Consider the following 20,496-nt stretch of genomic DNA (forward strand, 5'->3'; position numbering starts at 1 on the left):
AAGATTGAAAATTAAAGACTGAGGGAAAATATCTGGCTATGGTGGATATAATTCAGAATACAAATTTTGCATTGAGGTTTGATGGAAACATATGTACATATTGAAACAATAACTTTTTTTTTCACGGGGGAGGGTGTATATTTTTTGTCAAACCATCTCAGTGAGAATTTGGCTGTACACCTGCATATTGCAGGATTTATGACATCAACATTTATACTCAGGTACTTTAAATCACCTGTTTGCTGTCACTCGTCATATGGGACTTCCAAAACCTACTCAACGTCCAAAGTCTTACCTCAGTGCAACGTTTTATCGGCAGCATTCATCATCGATGGACCATTTCCAAATACCTCTCTCAGATCTGAATTGCAAAGGACAGGGCCAGCGGACAAAGAAGGGGCTTTTTCATGGGAGATCGTTGAGACGTGCTGACGTCTCTGTGATTAATGTTGGTGCTGCTGTTCCGGACGCTGTTGCGGTCTTCAGAGATGAAGGCTGGATCCCCGCAGGTCCACAGAGCCAATGGAGGCCCACGCAAAAACATGGCAGCCCCACAGGCAGGCTGGCGACTCCACATTCCGTTCGCAAAGAATAAAATGGTATGACTTAGGAGTGCTGTCTCTGGATGAAGGGCCAGAGGTTTGGGGCCTGGTGCTGTAAAACGGGCCGTTAACGTTGCCCTGTAACGTTCTGTGCTTTTGGATCACAGTAAACGTCCATCTGTTGCCCAAGCACAATGGTTAGAACACGTGTCCAGGATTCACAGGGTCAGCCTCAGTTTGAGTTTGGTCTGAAATGAGTAATGGAGAATGGGCATTAGGGTGTTCCAGGAAAGCAGAAGAGTGCAGTCTACTGCTGCTTACGGTAAACAGCCAATGCAGCTATATCACCAATAACAGCCTTATTGGGACAGTGAGCCTTCTTGGCACTGATTAGGGAACTCTGAAGACCTTTTCTCCAAGAGCCTCGAGCCTGGACTGCAAATGCTTCAGATCCCCTCTCACTTGGCTGAAAAATCCTGCCCCTGCCATGTTTGGTCTGCTTTTGTCTAGACAAGGAGCATTAGCCCCCCCTACATACACTTCTGGAGCTTCTGAAATATCCATCGAGCGGTGCAAGGCTTCCAAATCACAAGAGGATCCTAGGGGGTTTTGGTTCCAGCATCTCAATGCATACATCAATCCACAATGTCATCCGTAATTCATAGCCAACTGTACGATTTCATCACCTGTGATTTAAGACGTGAGCTGGCGTAGGGTTCAGAGCTTGACCATCTTCACAGAAAACCATCGCTACTTCGGGAAAAATGTCTGGCTGGTTCCGGCTCAAAAAACAAGCATTCCATCTCATTATTACCTGCTTGATTTATCAGAAATGAGGTCCGTGCTAACAGGTCTACCAGGAAAGCATGTTGATGACATCAACGCACTGAAAGTTAGGCAGCTGATTTATTGTGGGGGAAAGACCTTCAATTTTTAAGTATTTAAGCATTTTCAAATCTTAAACACATTTGTCATTTTGATGGCCTGATATCCTTGGTATGTTTTCTGCCGTATGACACCTGTGAGTGCAAAAGTAGCTCCGGTGACAAAATAAACTAAACTGGAATGCAAGTGATAGCTCTTGTATTCAGGGACTTTAAACAACGTACATGGTTTACAACTGGGATATCTGGGATCGTAAAAAACAAAAGTAAAAAAAATCTTTTAAAAAGCACTGGAAGTAAACCATCTCAACAATGGTCTGATCACTTTTCACAGCATGCCATCGTTGGGAAATTCTTTTCAGCCCAAAAAATGTATTTTAAATAAAATGTGCAGTTTTTTTTCAGACAATGTCCTTACACAACTCAATGCTGAAAATATATAGATGCTGTACGTCTTCTCCTATCAATTTCATCTTTTGTATTTAAAGACTGCTTCTCTTGAAATGACTGCCTGGACGTTGTTGGGTCTTTCCGGGTGACGAAAGCTCAAGAAACTGACTTCCATAACATTGTCCACTTCATCATTCCCTCCTTCAGAATATCAGAGAGGAAACGGCCCCTCCGGCAAAGTCGGTTGTGAAAATAAAAGGAAATCAAAGGAATGTTAATATGCCGCTTCGGAATGCTAATTCACTGGAGTGTTCGATTTTACTGTGCCTTTATTTTTCAGCGTCCATGCGGGGGATGATTTGTATAACAGGGTGCGCACTTGAAACGCGGTTGATACACGGTAGTTTATAGGCCGGTGACAGCAGCTACTGTGAGGAAAAGGGGGGCCTTGTCTGCTCTTTCTCTCTCTCACTCTCTTTTTTAAGGGTCGTTGCTCCCCTGAACGCTATGAAGACAGGGATATTTGCCAAGAGCAGCAAACACACTATGGCTTTCCCATCCTGTTTGGCTGAATACCCCCCTTTGTTTACCTCTGCACTATCGGGACACGTTTTTGATATGCTAAAACATTTTATATGAGGGACAAAAGAGTAGCAGCAGTGGTGTCATGGCTGAAAAATACAGAAAATAAAAGACAACAGACAAATGAAAGATAGCAGCAATACATTTAACGAGGAAAAGTAATTTGGACTATGGGTAAGGCAATAACGGCATCTAATGCTAACACTGAAACCAGTACCTGAGGGGCCCATGGGTTTGCATGAAAGAACTGGTATAAAATGAAAGATGGACTGAACATTAAGACTAAAGACACGTTAGCCTTTGCTGGAGGGGGCTAGTTTACTCTCCATATCCACCATACCTGGTTACTGAGGGAGGATGCTTCACTGGCTTAATTAAATTTCAGCCTCACATTGTCCCATGGAGAACAATGAACAGTGATGTGGCAGAACGATTTTTTTAATCGTTTCATTTTTTTATATATTGATGAATATATTTAATACTCCATTAAAACCAAAAATAGTTACGATTAATCACTGCATATGCGTTAGAAATAACACTATGGCATATGGCAGGCAAAGGTTATGGGTTCGAGGGAGAGGAACAGCTGCCCGATACGACACAGTACCAATAGCGATGGGATAAATGACTGTAAAGTCTTTTATTGCCTCTCTAGGCTGAATCAGCTTGAAGTCCGTTTAAATCATCCGTTCTGGCCACAAACCTCAGGCATATCCATCATCTTCAAACACAGATAAGTAAGGGCCACAGGAGCTTTGCTGCAGAGGGATACGTCAAGTGGGCCAAGCCACAGGCCTCGAGACGTCCCCCGTCTTCCGGGCCTGACCTCCCGCCTTCTCGCAATTAGGTGGCTTCTGAGTGTGTTTACACTGTGCACCAGCACATTCACCAAACCATAAATTCGTAACCTGCCCCCAACTGATTAAATGGCTGTGGCCACAGGATTTGTGCAAACATATAGGAGCGCAAGGATGTGCATGAGCAAAACGCACGCATGCGTACGTACAGACATACATACCATCGACTTTTCAGAGGGAGTATGCAACTGCTGTGTGTGGTTGTTGTTAGCTGTTTGGAAACTCTATACAAAGAACCAATCTTCAAAGGGCTGGAACTTCTGATGGCTTTTCACACAAATTATTCCTCATACCTAATAGCGCACAGCATGAATTTATCCAAAATTAATACTTTCTACACGGCAGGCTATTTACGGCATCCACAACTGCATTCTTTCGCAAATACGCAAATCACTTTGGGAAAAAAAAGAAATCTGATTTCCAATTTAATTGCAACAAGCTTCAGACATGAAAAACCCAATTTATTTAGATAGCGCAGCATTTACCCAGCAGACAAATGCCTTTGCCATGACTGGAGATATGATGGGGTCGTTTGGATTTGGATCCCTCCGCCTGCATAAATAGCATCGTTTAACATCAAAGGCAACATTTTAATCTGATGGTGAGGTAAGGCTTAGCAATCATTGTTCTACCTAAAGTTTTTTTTTTTGTGGACAATCTTTGAAAAATATTTAAGGAAAGATAGAAACTCTGAGAACCCAGAGGGCTTCAGCAGGTGTTTCTCCTGAGTCTGCTTGGCTCAAGAGTATATCACCACAGGCGCGGGTTAAGAATCACGTTGAACTTGGCAGAAAAGCGCTGTCCACTGTGTGCTAAATGGGTGAGCTTTGCGGATTCTAACTTCGAGCAAAATGGATGCAGGTGTGATATGTTACATTTATTTTAACATTTTAACATATATGACATTTAAATCCAACATTTATCAAAGAATTAAAAACTATGATCTGCTATATTCAACTATTCACCTGAATCAGAACGATTACATCATCAACCTTTCTGAGATCTGTTTGAATTACCTACAGTGCGCACTTGGCAAGTCTGCAACTTAGTAGTTTTGAAATGGATGTACATTTTACGATTAATGAAGTCAGGAGAGTGAGCTGTGAGCGTCCGTAATGTTGCAGAACTGCCTCAAGGGTATCAAACCTGTTGTATAAGAGCATTCATATAAACTACTCCCAACGAAAAAAAAACGACAGGTCCATTATAATAACTTTTACAAAGTACATTACAGTGAGTCAGGAAATATCCACAGAAAAAAAAGGGCAGCGGGCTAAGGAGGACGTTGTATTTTGCCCAAGACTCACAAATAGAAATATTTTTTACTGGCGGTGACTGATCACTTGGGCTGACAGCGACCTGCTGTGCGAGAACGGAAGGCTGGCGCTGGCCCTGTGATCATCGCAGCGTGACGGTTCAAAGGTCGACGCGGCGACCTAATTCATCCGCCAATTTTAACTCCCGTCTCGCCCGCCCACCCGTGTTCTCAAATATTGATTCAAAAACTCCAGAAGAAACAAAGTGCTGCATGCCAAGGCACAGCCGCTGACAGTATTAATTTCTCCTGTTTAATGACGGCGTCTATTCAAATCAAACAATGCCCCGCAAATCGCGTTCTTCGATGCCCTGTCATTAGGTAATCGGCCGAGATGGAATTTTAAACACGACCCATACTGGCGACCATATGAGACGTTTATTCCTAAGAGTTAATTAAAACAAACATTTTGAAACACTGGATACCCAGTTGGTTTCAATTTCTGAAAACTATAATTTGCATTCAAAATCCTCCACATCTGCTGGTTATATCTCCCCTTTGATTCACAACTGTCTTCATAGTTGTCTAACCATTGGATAAGTCTTTCAAAGGCGGTAAAACTAATATATCGGTTCCAAAAACTATGAAATGGTTCCAAGACCATGAAAATACAATCTTTTTAGGTGTTTTCTTCAGTTATTTCAGGCATAAAAAAAGATCCTATATATTTTTTTAAAAAGTGGTAATGAAAGAAAAAAAAAATCTATATCCTTTCTAAAATCATAAATTATAAAAAACCCCTTTGCATTTCTTTTTTAACCTGTCAATAAAACCGCCAGGCTCCGGGCCGATTATTGTCTTGACACTGCACTTAACCAGCAGAGAGCGGTAAACATCCTGCTCAATTAGGGGCCTGTCCTGAGCCCTTCTCCGTCTCACAGAAGAGGCCCGGGGTCAAAGGTCGAGTGTTGTAAAAGCACACGGTCTAACCACCGTCGCCTCAGCCTTCCCATCAAATGGTCTACCGCTTCCCCCAAAGCTACCCCCCCCCACCCTCCCCCCCAGTCCGGGCCGTTCCCATTAAAGCCTGGGCCCTAATGACAGGCTGGCCTCTCCGCAGAGCCGGGCTCAGGCACCCTCCAATGTTAGCGAGTCAGCACGTTTTATCGCAGCGCGGACACCCTCAATCATAGACGGCCTTTGCGGAGACCTGGTCCCGGGCACCTCGCCAGGATGTGTAAAAGTTTCCGTGAGGAAAGCCGTCTGCGGACTGCGAGAGGGGAGGCAGGGGACTACGGGCGGGGATCCTCGGAAATTTTAGAAGGGGAGGCTTTCGGGGTGGGGGGAGGGTTGGGAGGCTAGGCTCCCCCAAAAAAAAAAAAAAACTGGAAGCTTTTTTGGTTCCCTCTCCAATATGAGGATTAAGACTCCTCCTCTGCTCGAAAGGGCTCCGCTCTGTGCCGTCGAAAATGAATGTCAAAACCGTACCGTAACTCGCTCCCCATTTACAAAAAGATAAAAAAATAAAATAAAAAAAACACAAAACCATTTCATTTAAGGACAAACCGCCCCCCCCCCCCCCCCACCCCCCCACGGGATGCCAAGTTCTTTTTTTTACGCTCTCTCGTGTGCAGGAGCGAGCAGATTTCGTGCCCTGAGCTGCCAGAAATACTCTGAGCGTGTCATAAAAGCGGCTTTGGTGAATAGGGCCCACTGTGCTCAGACACAGCTGGGAGAAATCTGCGCTGCTGATTACCAGCCGGCTGCGCGTTCAGACACACTTCATGATATCACTCCCCGCGCCGAGGCTAATGCAAAAAGACAAACAACGGCCCCTCAGGATTGGCCGTAGCCCGGTTCCCCTCCCGGCCCTCCACCGCATTACACCCGGTAGCACAAAGGCACCTTCATCAGCCCCCGCGCTCTGGGCCCGTACCCACGCCCTAATGAGGCCCGGAGGCTCCGCATTCGCTCTGCACATCTGCCAGCTCGGGGATCAAAGAGAACGGTGCGCTCGCCAAGAACGGACAAGTCATAAAAATTATGTCATTGTCATCTCCTCGCCCAATTTACATCGCCGAGTTTAGGCTCAAACCTTTTCTTTGACCGTTTATTTGGTCTGTCTTGGGAAAACCTACTTAATTGTGTTTTTTCCAGCCAAGGAAATATTTCACTACGGAATGAAGTGACCTGCTGTTTTTGATGGTGTTTAGACTGTGTCTCAATCTGGAAAAGGACCTTTGCTAAATGAATTTATTGAAAACAAGTGAGCAAATGTCTTAAATATCCAAACACACACGCCTTAGCACTCCTAATGTGCAATTTGCATTAAGCCTGGTACGGAAGCCATTTTTTGTAATGCTCTTTATCCAATGAAAAGCCTGAAAGGCACTCGCAATTCAAAATTGCATTTTCTTCTAACCCTACCCCCAACCTTACCTCACCTCTGACAATGGCCCTCTTCTGCTCTCACCTTAACCCACCCCTGAACCCCTCCTGCACCCACGCCATAAACTGACCCTGACCATATTCCTCCTTACCCAGCCAAGCACGCTCTTTTTACGGTCTTCTAAAATATAACAACGACTTTATAGCTGTTCAAATGGCTCCTGCATCTACATGGATGAAGTGAATTAAATAAATCAAAACGATCCCACACCTAGTCTCAACCCCACCCCTAACCTTTACCTTATTTTTTTTTTTGCTTCTCAGCTCTCGCAGTAGTCCCTTTTTGCCCTCATCCCCAGCCCCCTGTAAGAAAAGTGGCCTCTGGGTATGAAAGAAATACAACATGCTGATGCATGAACATCAGGCAGTCATATAACTGATGAAATATTTGCAAAGAAGCATAAATCTGAGGTTATACATACATACTTATATATGTGTGTGTATGTATAGCTACAGAAAAGTCACCTAAGGTCGTTATTCGAAGCTATCAAACCCAGGGAAAGTGCTGTAAATTCATGGCTCTCTAGGGGTGACCCCCCTCTCCCTCTCCACAGTCCAGGCTAAGGCCCATACCATTGGGCTGGAGCCCTCAGCACAGCTCCCACCATTCCCCCTTCAGTAGCGTGCTAGGCTAAGTTAGCATGGGCCGTGTGGACCCGTGATGGATATGTATTTCCCCCGGTAATGTACGAGGCACAGTAAGTGTGTGGCCTGGCTCTCACAAAGCTCAGGTATCCCGTAAGCTGGAAGCGCCAGCCGCCAGCCGGGACACTTAGCGGCGAGCGCTAAATCACCAAAGAGTGAGATCATGCGGCCCCGTTTCAGAGGATCCCTCGTTATCGTCCAGGGGTAACGAATCAGGAAGCGAAAACCTTCCGCGAGTTCATTTTTTTCCCCTGCATCGTTCGAGGGCCCCTGGAATGGCATTGCTTCATCCGGCAAATGCCTTCAAAGTATGCTGTTACCACCGCATGTCTCCGCATGCCGACCGAAGACGCTTATTTAGAGATGAGATGACGGGAGAGTGCCGCTTATTGTGGTTTACGAGAGGTAATTCGCCATCCTTCGCCAATCAATATGCATTCCTGAGAATCCTTAATGCAGCCATTATCGTCCCCTGAAAACATTTGTCCATAGATGAGATATGGGTCTTCTTAAAGTGACAGGAGATTAGATGGTGGAACATAGTAAGTAGGTTACTCAGGTTTGAACCAAATTAGTTAGACATGAGCATTACACAAATTTGGAATATCTCTGTATTGAATCAAAATGCATATCAATTACAAGGTAAAATGATCCACTAAAAACCTTCTTCTAGAGTCTACTGTGCGCATTATATTTCTTGGCCGTGTTGCGCTTCATTCCTTGTGGGACCGAGCATAAATGAGATGTATATAATTTTTTACGGAAAAGAAATATGCTCGATAGAAACATGAAGACTAGAATTACAGTTGTCCTCCATCTTAGGGCTCAACATTACAAACGACAGATCACACGCGTGGATGGAGAAGGTTCAAAAACAGTACATTTGCTCACAGTTGAGGGTGTTTCAGTGCACCGATGACATATGGATGTTGGATTCTCTCTTCTATTTACGAGGTGAAGATTTGAAGAATCAACAGGATCACAGTTTCACTGACAGCTATGTTTCAACTAAGTATCCCAGCTCTACCCCTCGACCCCATTTCTCATCTCACTGCAGGCCCTCAGGCTCAAACTGCCATTAGTCTGAGATACGGAGACACAAAAGGTGGACGAGAACTGTGACTTCGCAGCATTGAGCGGGATGTAGTTTGTGCTTTGGTTGGTTTATTGGAGGGATACCTGCTATTTATTTCATGGTAAACTTTAATTCTCCAGTATCTACTGTACGCAGCCCAATCCAAAATTAACAAAGAGCTAGTCATTACTACCTTCAGGGACAACCAGAGGGAACACAATGGCAAGGAACATGTTCCAGCACCTCTGGGTAAGGCACCATGCCGCCCCCCCCCTCCGCCTGCCCCAGCCCCGACCCCATAATCCCAATGACGACAGCACCGCAGTGGAGGATCCGCAGGGAACAGCAGCCAAACAAAGAGCGGCCAGGCCTCCTGACATCCCTCACTGGAGCACCGGTGCTTTTGATTTTCTCCGCGTAGGAAAAAAAATTGAAAAAAAACGAAAGAAAGAAAAAGCGCAGGACAGGAAACCCCTTCCTATTGTTCTGCTTCCTTCATTAGTCGCCGTGTCAACAGTTTGCGCCGCCGTGCGTGTGCCTCTGTTTTCTCTGCCTCTCCCTGCCTGACCTTGGGGCTCTTTGTTTTGACAGATTGTTTCGATACCCCATCAAGGTACGTTACGCTAAAGCTATCAAGCCGTGAAACGAAAACACCGGCCAGGCCACCTGCAGTCACAAATGGACTGGTATTGAACTGCTCATATACCTTGAAATAGTTCTGAAAAGACTGAAATGGGTTCTAGTGTGTTTCTGAGATGCTACTGCATGAAATGCATTGGGATGATGGACTCGCACTTGTCTAGAGATAAGAGAACAATTTAACACTTGGAAGGAGATAGCATCTTCTGATGGGTTTGTCATTGTATCAGAGTAAAACTGAATGGTTTGAACAATAAGTACATAAAGATGCTTTTCCATGTATTTTCCATGTATTTCAAAAATGTATAAAAAATTACAGTACATATAATAGTAGATGGTTTGAATCTTAAACAATCTGCCTTGCGGTGAGTACATGTTGTTTGAAGTACAGTCGCTGTAGCAGTTGTCAAAGATGCTATCTTCCCTGGTGTAAAAACCAGCAACGACCAGCTTAAAATTACCAGCTACCAGCTGTTTCAAAACATAACTTGAGCTGGTCAAACCATGTTTAGTATGGAGCTGGTCTGAACTGGTCAACCAGCTTCCAGAAACCGAGCTTGAGCTGTTTTTTCCAGCAGGGTTTTGAACATTTTGGCAAACGCAATCATTTTACTTAAAACTTAGTTTTCATGATTAATCGCATATGGTGTATTTTGCATCGTCTTTTTTCGTCTTTGGTAAGGGGAATGTGCAGGCCTGAGGATGTTGTTTAGTCATTGGCATAGTGGGCGTGCTCCTGTGACTCACCATCATCTAAATACATCTGGTCCAGCTCCTGGGGCTCCTGCTTGACGGTGACAGCCAGCGTAGGGGGGCTGCTGTCCTCCCTCAGCAGGGTGGGCGGGCTGCTCCTGGCCGCGACGGGGGTCAGGTGCGGCGAGCCGGCGGGCGGGGCCTGCGGGGGGCTGTAGGCCGGGGAGAACGGCGTCTCGGGCGACACCGGGGAAGAGGCGGGGCTGCCGTTGGGGAAGAGGGCGGGCGGCCGGTAGCCGTGGGAGCAGTCTCCGGTTCCGGGGCTGCTCAGGTGGGAGGCCACCTGGGGCTGGAGCATAGCCAGGGGGGCATGGTCGGGCGAGCCGGGGTGGACCCCCATTGGGCGGCTGGGCGCCTCCTGGATGGCAGGTATGCCGGGGACGGCGTGGTGGGACTGACCGCCGGAGAGGCACTTGGGGTAGGCGGCGGGGGACAGGTCGTGGAGCTTGGGGCTGGAACTGGGGGAGGACGACGGGTAGCCCCCCACCAGACAGTGTCCGGGGTCCGCAGGCATGGCGGGAGTCACGCCCAGCTGGCCGTAGTAGGCCTTCGAACGCATGGTCAGCCTTGGAGCCCCCTGTGGTTCATAGTCATCATTGGGCTCTGTTTTTATTATGGGAACTGCCAAACAGAGAGAGAGAGAGAGAGAGAGAGAGAGAGAGAGAGAGAGGGAGAAAGGGAGAGGGGGGAAAAAGAAAAGGAGAGAGAAAAGTGAACAAACACACGTTTGGGCTTCATGTGACTGAGAGAGTGGGTTTGTGGCTAGGATACCCTCAGCCAAACAAACAGCCAGCTGAATGGGACTCTGTGTGACTGGCTAAGTCCTCCCACCCAGCTGAAATTAAAAAAAGAGCGAGGGAGAGAAAAAAAGAAGGAAAAAAAATGGATGAGTCATCACCCAAGAAAGTCACAGCTGGTTCTAATATACAGTAGAAAAAGGCTTATTTTCTTTGGATTCTCATCCAGCTCTGATATCCTATAAAAGTGTATTTTAGAACATGGTGCTGCTGCAGGGGCCTTAGACCCAGGGGCTCCACTGCCATAATTACTGCTCTAGAGGCATAGCATGATTCCATTTTGATTGGATGGATGGTGCTCCTTTAGAATTAACCGCCCTTGTCCTACCAGGGGCCGGGGCCTGTGAATTTTGTATGAAGGAGACCTATTCAACAACAGCCACCTTTTGCTCATACCTTGGGTCTAATCAAAGGTGCTATGTCATGCTCCTTTTGTGCTTTGCCAATTTTTAGATTTATGATTAACCATCACCCTCTCTGAGCACACACAGGCTAGTTTAACTCACTTCAAATCAGTGGTTCTCTAAAACACTCGGAAAAACAATCAAGGCATCATTTGAAGGTATGCACATCCATGACGATAGATTGAGACTAATAATACTAATACCTAGTATATTATATGGGGATGTTCACACCTCTTAGATTACAAGAAACCTCAGAGATTGCTCCTAGAGTAGCATGTGTTGCTGATAAAGGGACATTGGTACTGCAAATATGGAGCTGCTCTAAGTCCACTGCACAGAGTATGGGGCAATAATCATAGCATACAGTATACACTCAGTGAGCACTTTATCACATATTTATTAGACTTATTTTTTAAGTCTTCCTTTTAATCTTCTGCTGCTGTAGCCCATCCACTTAGATTTTTCACGAGTTGAGTGTTTGGAGATGCTCTTCTGCATACCACTATGGGTTTTCACGTTACTGTCACCTTCCTGTCAACTTCAACAAGTATGACCTCGTCTGACCTCTCTCATTAACAACGCATTTCTGCCTGCAGAACTGCTGCTCACTGGATGTATTTTGTTTTTTGTGTACCATTCTCTGTAAACTCAGAGGCTGTTGTACATGGAAGTCCCAGGAGATCAGCAGTTTCTGAGATACTCAAACCACCAACAATCATTCCATGGTCAAAGTCACTTAGATCACATTTCTTCCCCATTCTGATGTCTGGTCTGAAAAACAACTGAACCTCTTGACTATGTCTGCATGCTTTTATGCATTTAGTTGCTGCCACATGATTGGCTGATAACATATTTGCATTAACAAACTGGTGTACAGGTCTACCTAATAAAGGTAGACGTATAATAAATGAGTGTATAAAGGAAAGTATAATCATTCTTAGTGTGAACTGCTGGATACATCACAGTTAAGCCCAGGTTTAGCAGGAGTGAGATGCCTGCAAAATTCTTTCAAGCTGAAGAACTGAAACAAGCTCTGTTCACCCAAGGTCCCTGGACAGTCACACGTACACCACAACGGGCACCCATTGTTGGGCTGCCAATCGAGATGGCGGGGGTCCCGTCCCAAATAAATATGAGTTTGTGTCAAAACAGTTTAAAGTAGTTGCTGTTTCTGCTCCATGTTGAAGCTGTTTACAGGCAAGGTAGAGGACTAGGTCCAACCAAAAGGTCTTTTCATCTGGGTTTTGCACCACCAGGATTTCTTTTGGCTCAGTCAGGCTAAAGGTCTGGCATCTGACAGACTACAAGTTCCAGAATGGTTTTCTGTGGACGAATGCAGCTGAAGGACACCAATTTATGTGGTGGCACATGCCAATTTCCATTGCTAATTTTCCTGGTTTGTGGTACCACTGTTACAGACCTGCTAATGCAGGGTGGCCACATTTGGATGTCATCTCGGGCCCTGCCTTTAGTTGCTCCAGAGCACTCAGGGCAGCTAAAACCCTGATGTAAAACCCAGCAATGCCAGCTTGACCAGCTTGAAAATTGAGTTGGTGAAGCTGGTCACAACCTGGTCTAGCTGGGTATGAGCTGATCAACCAACATGACCGAGCTGGTCATGAAGCTGGTCTAGCTGAGTATGAGCTGGTCAAACAGCTAGTGCAGGTAGCTTGTTTTACTACCAGCTCTTTCAAAACATAGCTTGAGCTGGTTAAACCATGTCAAGCTGGGAACTGGTCTGAACTGGTCAACCAAATACCTGCTTTTTCAAAACATAGCTTGAGCTAGATCAAAGTTCTCTATTCCTGTGATTTCATTGTATTACGGAAGGTGAAGCATGTTCCTGCACATGGCTCTAATTCAGTCCACACAAAATGCAGCTTGTCATTCACCTTGGCTAAAAAGTGTCCAACCTTTTTATCACAACCATAAAATAGTCCAAACAGCATCCATATAAGTGCTACTCACATCATTGAGTTAGTGAGAAAATGCAAATCAAACGTAGCCAAAGGTGGACATCTTTTTAAGCAAATTATGATGTGGTGAGGAGCACAAAATAAATTTCCATTAAAGACTCTCTAATCTAAGCCATGACGCAATAACTTCCTTCAACTGTGCAAATTAGTTGTAACTAATTTGCACAGTTCTTTACCATTTAAAAATTACACCATTTATTTTTAAGTTTAAAAGATTTTTTTCCTGAAGTTCCCCCTGGGGAAAATACAATGATCTATTATTGTATATTCTAAAACAGGGCCTAACCCACCAACCACAACAGACATGGGAGTTTTGTTTCACAACATGTTCCATCAACAACATCTGAGAAGTAACTCTGATGATGAAATATTAGGTAAATGCATGTTTAAAATAGCATCTGCCCGCTTATTTTAGTCCTGATAAGAGGAAGTGTAATTCTTTGTTTGCTCGCCCCCCCAACCCATATGCAATCACACACACAGACACACACGCATGGGCGCACACACACACACACACACACACACACACACAAACACACACACACTGCCCTTTGGCAAACACCAAGATGAGCAGGAACGCAAACATTTGCCTTTGCCACGGCACGGTACCTGTGGACGTGTTCGGGTGTGTCCTGGGCAATACAAACTCAGATGGGTGGGCCTGGAAGGAGCTTATTGCTTCAAGGATTTTATGATAGCAGAACAAGTGTGGCAGATGCCCAGGGCAGGGGTACCAGGTGTGAGCATGCCTCTGTGGTTTCTGTTCTGTAAGGCTGCCAACAGAACTTCTCTGAAGGATGGCCCTAGAGTCTGGAACTGACTTGAGTTTATTTAAGATTCCACCCTCATTTAAGGTAATAATTACACTGGAAAAATATGCAAATGGCACATTTTTCCATTCTAACATCTCATGTACACATAGTAAGCTTTGATGTAGTTGAAGCAATTACTCTGCTATGTTTTGGATTGATGATACCTGATTGAGACTGGCAGGTTTTCTCTAGTGTATCGAATCTATAAATGTGCTAATTAGCTCAAAACTGCTCTCCAGGGTGGTTCCATAAGAAAATAAACCCAGAAAACCAGTTTGGTTGGCCAAACCACCAGGTTTAATTTCAAAGCACTTTTCCCCCCCCAGAACATGAAAAATAAACACCAATTACATATAAATGCACTACAATAACTGAGAGATTAAAACTACTTATCACATTTCTGGTGGCAAACAAAAAAGTAATCTGTTTAGCTACAACCTAAATCTAAATCTCTCTTTACACACTTCACAAAGAAACAAAAAACTTGAAAATAATTATTTACTCACTCTAGCAAGCTTTATCTCTCCATAATTATTGCATGCATTCTCAACTGATCTAAGAGAGTACACTGAGGTCATTAAGCATCTGAACTGATGTTGTTATTATTCAAGGGGATTCATCCAGAGAAGTTGACTTCCTCAGTACAGTCCCAGTGCTCCTCCAGAGCTGGGGGACCGAGTGGGAAAAGCATTTACGTCACAGACGCCTGCCGAGCGGCGTGTGAGTGAGGTAAGGGTTCCCCACGGAGGCACCTAGCCCAGGCGGACCTCCAAGGCCAGGCCCAGGTGTGGAGGAATATTACCCAGATCTGCAGGTCTCGCCAACCCCCTCTGCCCCCTCCCCAAGCACTGCACCAGTGGCACACGCGTGTAAGCACACGTACAGTACAGTACACAAAAAGGCACACTGACATACAAACTATTACATTCATACTCACTCAATCACATACACACATAACTGAAGGACACTTGACCACACAGAGACAGATAGAGGGCATAAAGGCGAAAGCAGGAAACAATTGAAATGTGATTAATTGTTTTGTTCTCAGAAATAACAAAGCTGCCTTTGTTTTGGCCTTTGAAACTGCCCTCACGCCAAAGGAATAAAAATAGCTGAATATCCTCAAAACCAAATTAAGTGGGCTGGGTGGACTTACTGAAGGGCGAGTACGGCGTGTGCTAACACGGTATAGCACCAGTGCTCATTGCAGAGGCTGTTCAAATGCATTCATTCGCAACGGAGGAAAGCAAGAGACAGTATTTTAAGCCCAACCCAGGGAATTCACCACGGGGGAAAGGCCTGTACATAAGGAGTTGTCTGTGCGCTTGCGGTTGAACCCTGCGGCTCTGGTAGCGGACTCACCAGTGGTGACGGCTCCCTCGCCCGCCCCGCCCCTCGCCCGCCCCGCCCTCGCCGGGTTATCTGTGCCAGGGCTTGGCGACGGCACGCCGTCGAAAAGGAAGATTTTCTCTTGGAGGCCTGGCCCCAGCTGTCTTCCATTTCCTCCCCTGCCTGCGGGTTGCAGACGACAGACAGTGCGCATGCCGCCTGTTTTTTCTCTCCCTCTTCTCCCTCCCTCCCCCCTTCTCCTTTGTTTGCGTCTATCAGTGCAGATTAGGTAATCCGGGCTTGATCTGGGTTTTCTCCAAGTATGCACAATGGCTGCCAGAAGCCACCCCCTCCCACCAACGCAAGGTCCAGTGCGTGTAGATTAGATGTGTGCCACCTCAAGGCTCGATCTTCCTCTCTCTTCTCTCTCTCTCTTGCTATCTATATATCTATCTATCTATCTATCTATATATCTGTCTCTGTCTGTCTCTCTTTCTCTCTGACTGCCATCCCATGGTGACTCCCACATGCACACTGTGATTTTGGTGACAGAGACCTTTCAAGAACCGAATGGTGCTTCATTAGGGTGAACTGGGCCCGTGCTATGCGGATGGCATGGCCTCGATACAATGACTCTATGTTCTGGAGATCCCAAGGTCATGACAGGACAGGAGCTGTGCTTTTTTCTATAACTCATTAATTAAGGATCAAACACGAGTGGGAGTAGCCACTGTGATTGAATTAGCTGACAGTGTTGAAGTGACGCCAGTGAGTAGTGGGCAGGACACAGTTGATGAGACTTTCCACTGACTCACAGCATCACCGATGGTGCAGATTGTGAGAATGATGATGATGATGATGATTATTATTATGATAATGATTGTTGTTAAAAAGGCTTGAATTAGTATCCATGTCTTAAAATGGCCTACAGATTAAATAAACTTGTATACCAAAAAATTACCCTTCAAATTAACTTCCAATTCTGAGCATTTGAAGTCTTTTGATGACAAACAACAGGGGGATTGCACAAACCAAACGCCTCATTACCCAGCTGATCAATAAACGGTTGGTATGTCCTCTTTTTACCGAATTATTACATCAGCCCTCAAAGACTGCTACATGGCTAAGCTGGCTTTCTTGAAATGTGAAGATCATTCCAATTTGAGTGAGCTAGGCCTCAATGGAGACTGTGACCTCACCATGGCTGCTAGCTGTCGTGCCATCTCTCAGCCATGATGCAGGGTTCACAGTCTGGCTGACATTCTCCTGTTCCCCGAATGTCCCTACCTCACACAAGGCAAGCGTCATATCGCGGAACCTTGGTGCGGTCGCTCAGCCGTGTTATGCCGGCCTATATTTACCCTCAGCGGCCTGGGTTTAGTTCTCGTCTGCGTTTGGCTCATTTCAGCCATCGCAAGAGCAGAGGGAGCCCCTAGCATCTTTGGACGGGGTCTAGTTTTTTCTTTTCAACACGCTCCTTGTTTCCTTGATCTGACCACAAACCCTTGGCCGATGACGAACCCGGTTTGCCCGGTTTGTTATTAATAGAACCCAATACAGGCGAGGAATCTCCAACTCACTGTAAAAACAAAGGCATTCCGAGAAGCGACCTCAACCGCTGCCAGCTCTACTGCCGGTGTCCTTCTACGTGGCTGTGAAAACTTTCCTTAATTTAAGCGAAGAAAAATGATGCCGTATTACGATATTACTCACGCAGGGCTTCCAGCAGAGAAGCTTGGAAAGCAACGTGAAGGTTATGAAGGAGAGAATGATACAGAAGCTCCTTCACTCCAACTGCCCTCATTAACAGTTCTTAGCTGTACCCTAAAAATGTATAGGGAGGGGCCTGAATCTTCCAAAGTTTGTGCCTTCAGTTAATTTGTGACTGGTTAATAACTGAAGCCATTGGAAATATAAAGTGGTCTTCATCCAATCTGTCAGCATTTTTAAATTCCAGCCAGACTAGACCTGAATCACTTGTTAAACTGAAAGAAAAAACCTCACCATTTCGTGGACAGATTTATGAGGAGAGAAAGCTTTGGATTACAACAGGAATACTTATGGAAATGGTTACATGCTAATTTCACATTCCTTTCTTAAAAAACCAAACTAATTTTCACACAGATCATAATGATGGCAATTATAAATTATATAAAAGACCACCCTGCTCAACCAAAAGAAGGGAAAATACATCCATCCATCCATCCATTATCCTAACCCGCTTATCCTGAACAGGGTTGCAGGGGGGCTGGAGCCTATCCCAGCATGCATTGGGCGAAAGGCAGGAATACACCCTGGACAGGTCGCCAGTCCATCACAGGGCACACACAACATTCACTCACACACTCATACCTATGGGCAATTCAGACTCTCCAATCTTTAGACTCTCCAATCAGCCTAACCTGCATGTCTTTGGACTGTGGCAGGAGACCGGAGTACCCGGAGGAAACCCACGCGAACACGGGGAGAACATGCAAACTCCACACAGAGAGGCCCCGGCTGATGGGGATTCGAACCCAGGACCTCCTTGCTGTGAGGCGGCAGTGCTACCCACTGCACCATCCGTGCCGCCTAGCGAAAATACAATTCTTAGTAAATTCAATAAATCTATCATCTCTACTGTATATTCATAAGTTTATGTTTAAGCTGTTGTTTCCATAGGAATATGTCATTTAAGCTTATTTCAACCTAAGGAATAAGTCAGCAGATGGGCAAAGGATACACATTTCACCGGAAAGGATGGTGATACTATTTTAACACGTGGCTTAACAAGACCAAATCATTTTGGTTGACATACCTGAAACAATCAGACTTTCAGAGAAGTGATAATAGTTGTTTCCCCTATTAAACCAGGATGACAGGGAAGTGTTCACATTCAAAACAAGAGAAAGTAAAATTTTTTGTTTTTTGTTTAACTTAAGGATAACAGGATAATCTGTGTCCAGTAAAATATACATAATTTCACATAAGTTCAGTTAGGAATTGGTACTTAGAAAAAAAAAAAATCTTGCATAATGGAAATTATTGACCGCCAGATCTGTAAATGTACGCAAGAGGAGCTATTTAAAGTAGCGGTTGTCTCTTTGCAAAAAAACATGAACGTGACTACGCTTACGAGTGAAAGAGCTGTTCTTTCGAAATAGCACTAGCCACCACAAAACGTTTGAAGTGGGACAGGGAGACAGAGCCGTATTTAGACAGAGCGTGGGCAGTGGTGACAGAGACGGGCCTGCTTGTCTTTGTTTACACTATTTTGTTATCTGTTAGCATGCAAGATGTAGCGCGTGAAAGCGGCCTCAGACTGACTCTGTCAGAGAGAGGCGGGCTTGCGGCACGAGAGCAAGAGCGGACAGGAAGTGGAAAAGAGGGACCGCTGAAAAAGAGCGGGAAGCCAGCGGCCATTTCCTGTGAAGGTGAGCCGTGCCAGGGGAAAAACGGTTTGTTTTCACCCTCGTTTTTTTCCTCATAACAGCATAATCATAACAAGAAATACAGGTCAGGGGCTGGACCTGCCGCCCGCATGACAGCTTAGGCCCACCTTTTTTTTCAACAGCAATTTCCTCTTGTTTTCTGTTATCATTTGTCTTCTTTTTATATCGCCACGCGTTTGATGACTTTGAAACTGCATGCGTTGTATAAACATATTGGCGGCACTTGCCATCCCTCACCATTGTTGAACTGCAAATTCACCAATTCTATGTCCATGCAATCACACACCGCAACCAGACACTAGATTCCTTTCATTTAGGACTTTCATTCACCACGTATATGCCAAGTCTTTAAATACACCATAGACACACTTCAAGAACTTACGTTAATTAATTCTCCATGTACTTTTTTATTAATGCCATAAATACATTATATTATTTAATTTATATATTTATTGCTTTCTGTATGCCATTTAAGGTAGTACAAAAAAAAACTATAGGGTGGCTTTACAAAAGTGTGTGTTATCCATTTAATACAGATGAGATAATTCCAATCCTTTTGTTAAGACTGTGAATGCATGTTTAAGAAAGGCCCCATTGTGTCTAGGTAATCCAGGATTCAGACTCACTAATGATAAATCACACGCTTATCACTGTATCGACATCCATTTATTTTTGCAGAGGTGCAGGGCCACTTTTTAAAAGACACTTTGTACCTGCATTACCAAATCCATTTTTAATTAACATGGACCAACATCAACAAAAGAGGGCGATGTATAAAACATTCACAACGTGAGCGCCCCACTATTGTTGGATTCAGAGGCAAAAGTTTGCATTATTCCAAGTAATTAGGTGGGCTGTGCTCTTGTAGCACAGAGACAGATTGGTAGCAGCATTGACTTCTGGAGATTCAGCACTGCATCACGTTGGCTTTCAGCCTGTTCTTTTAAACTCATTTCTTCTCGCCCGGTCAAAATGACCACGTACGCTTCTGATGGCGGTTAAGTGAGCAGTAGCAGGGTGCTTTTATAACGTTCGAGACCTCTTCCCCTCGCTCAGTAAATGAGGGGACGGAGGGGGGTCCCCATTAGAAGTCGCTGAGTGAGAAATGGCCTGAGTACCCATAACTACAGTAGAGGCCAGGTAGTGGTGAGTGATGAATGGTGTGACTGCGCTAGTCGTGTTTTCTCTGCTCTAAGAGGCTTCAGAGGTCAGGTTATGAACGGCTGTTGCTGTAGCGCCGGGTTGAGGAGGAGTTCTTAAGAAGCCTATTGCTAGCAGGGTCACGCCTGGGTAAGTTAATAAAGCTCAATCTAACCGTGCTGGGATTTTGTAGCACCTACAATACAGTTTCTACTGCATTCACAGAATCAGACCTCAGGGTATGGCTTTAGCCCATGATCCAGTATCAAATCCAGACCACGCCAGTATGACCAACAGCCCTTAAGGCAACATAATAATTTTAGTCTAGGGAAAAGCATGTCTGATCTCATCCAAATCATACTGTAAAGATGGGACAAGTTGATGATTGAACTGGACATCCCAAGCCAGGATGAAAAGACATTCACTCAAAGTATTTTTTTAAATAACCCTTCTACAATGACTCCTTACAAATGTCTTGTTGTAAATTACTGTATATATGCTGTATACGAGGTTGTACGGACAACAACAATACATTTT

At 44.9% G+C, this 20,496-nt stretch overlaps 1 protein-coding gene across 4 annotated transcripts in view; it reads right to left on the reverse strand.

The window, feature by feature from the left end:
- The window catches only part of nfatc1 (nuclear factor of activated T cells 1), a 196,793-nt gene that overhangs the window by 12,744 nt on the left and 163,553 nt on the right, over window positions 1–20,496 (reverse strand). For all 4 annotated transcript variants that reach the window (XM_061230224.1, XM_061230286.1, XM_061230257.1 and 1 more), the window contains one exon: window positions 10,065–10,691. In XM_061230224.1, coding sequence (XP_061086208.1) covers window positions 10,065–10,691 — 627 coding nt within the window. The remainder of the gene's footprint in view (window positions 1–10,064; window positions 10,692–20,496) is intronic.

Source organism: Conger conger, chromosome 1 (genome assembly GCF_963514075.1).
Source record: "Conger conger chromosome 1, fConCon1.1, whole genome shotgun sequence".
NCBI classification, from domain to species: domain Eukaryota; kingdom Metazoa; phylum Chordata; class Actinopteri; order Anguilliformes; family Congridae; genus Conger; species Conger conger.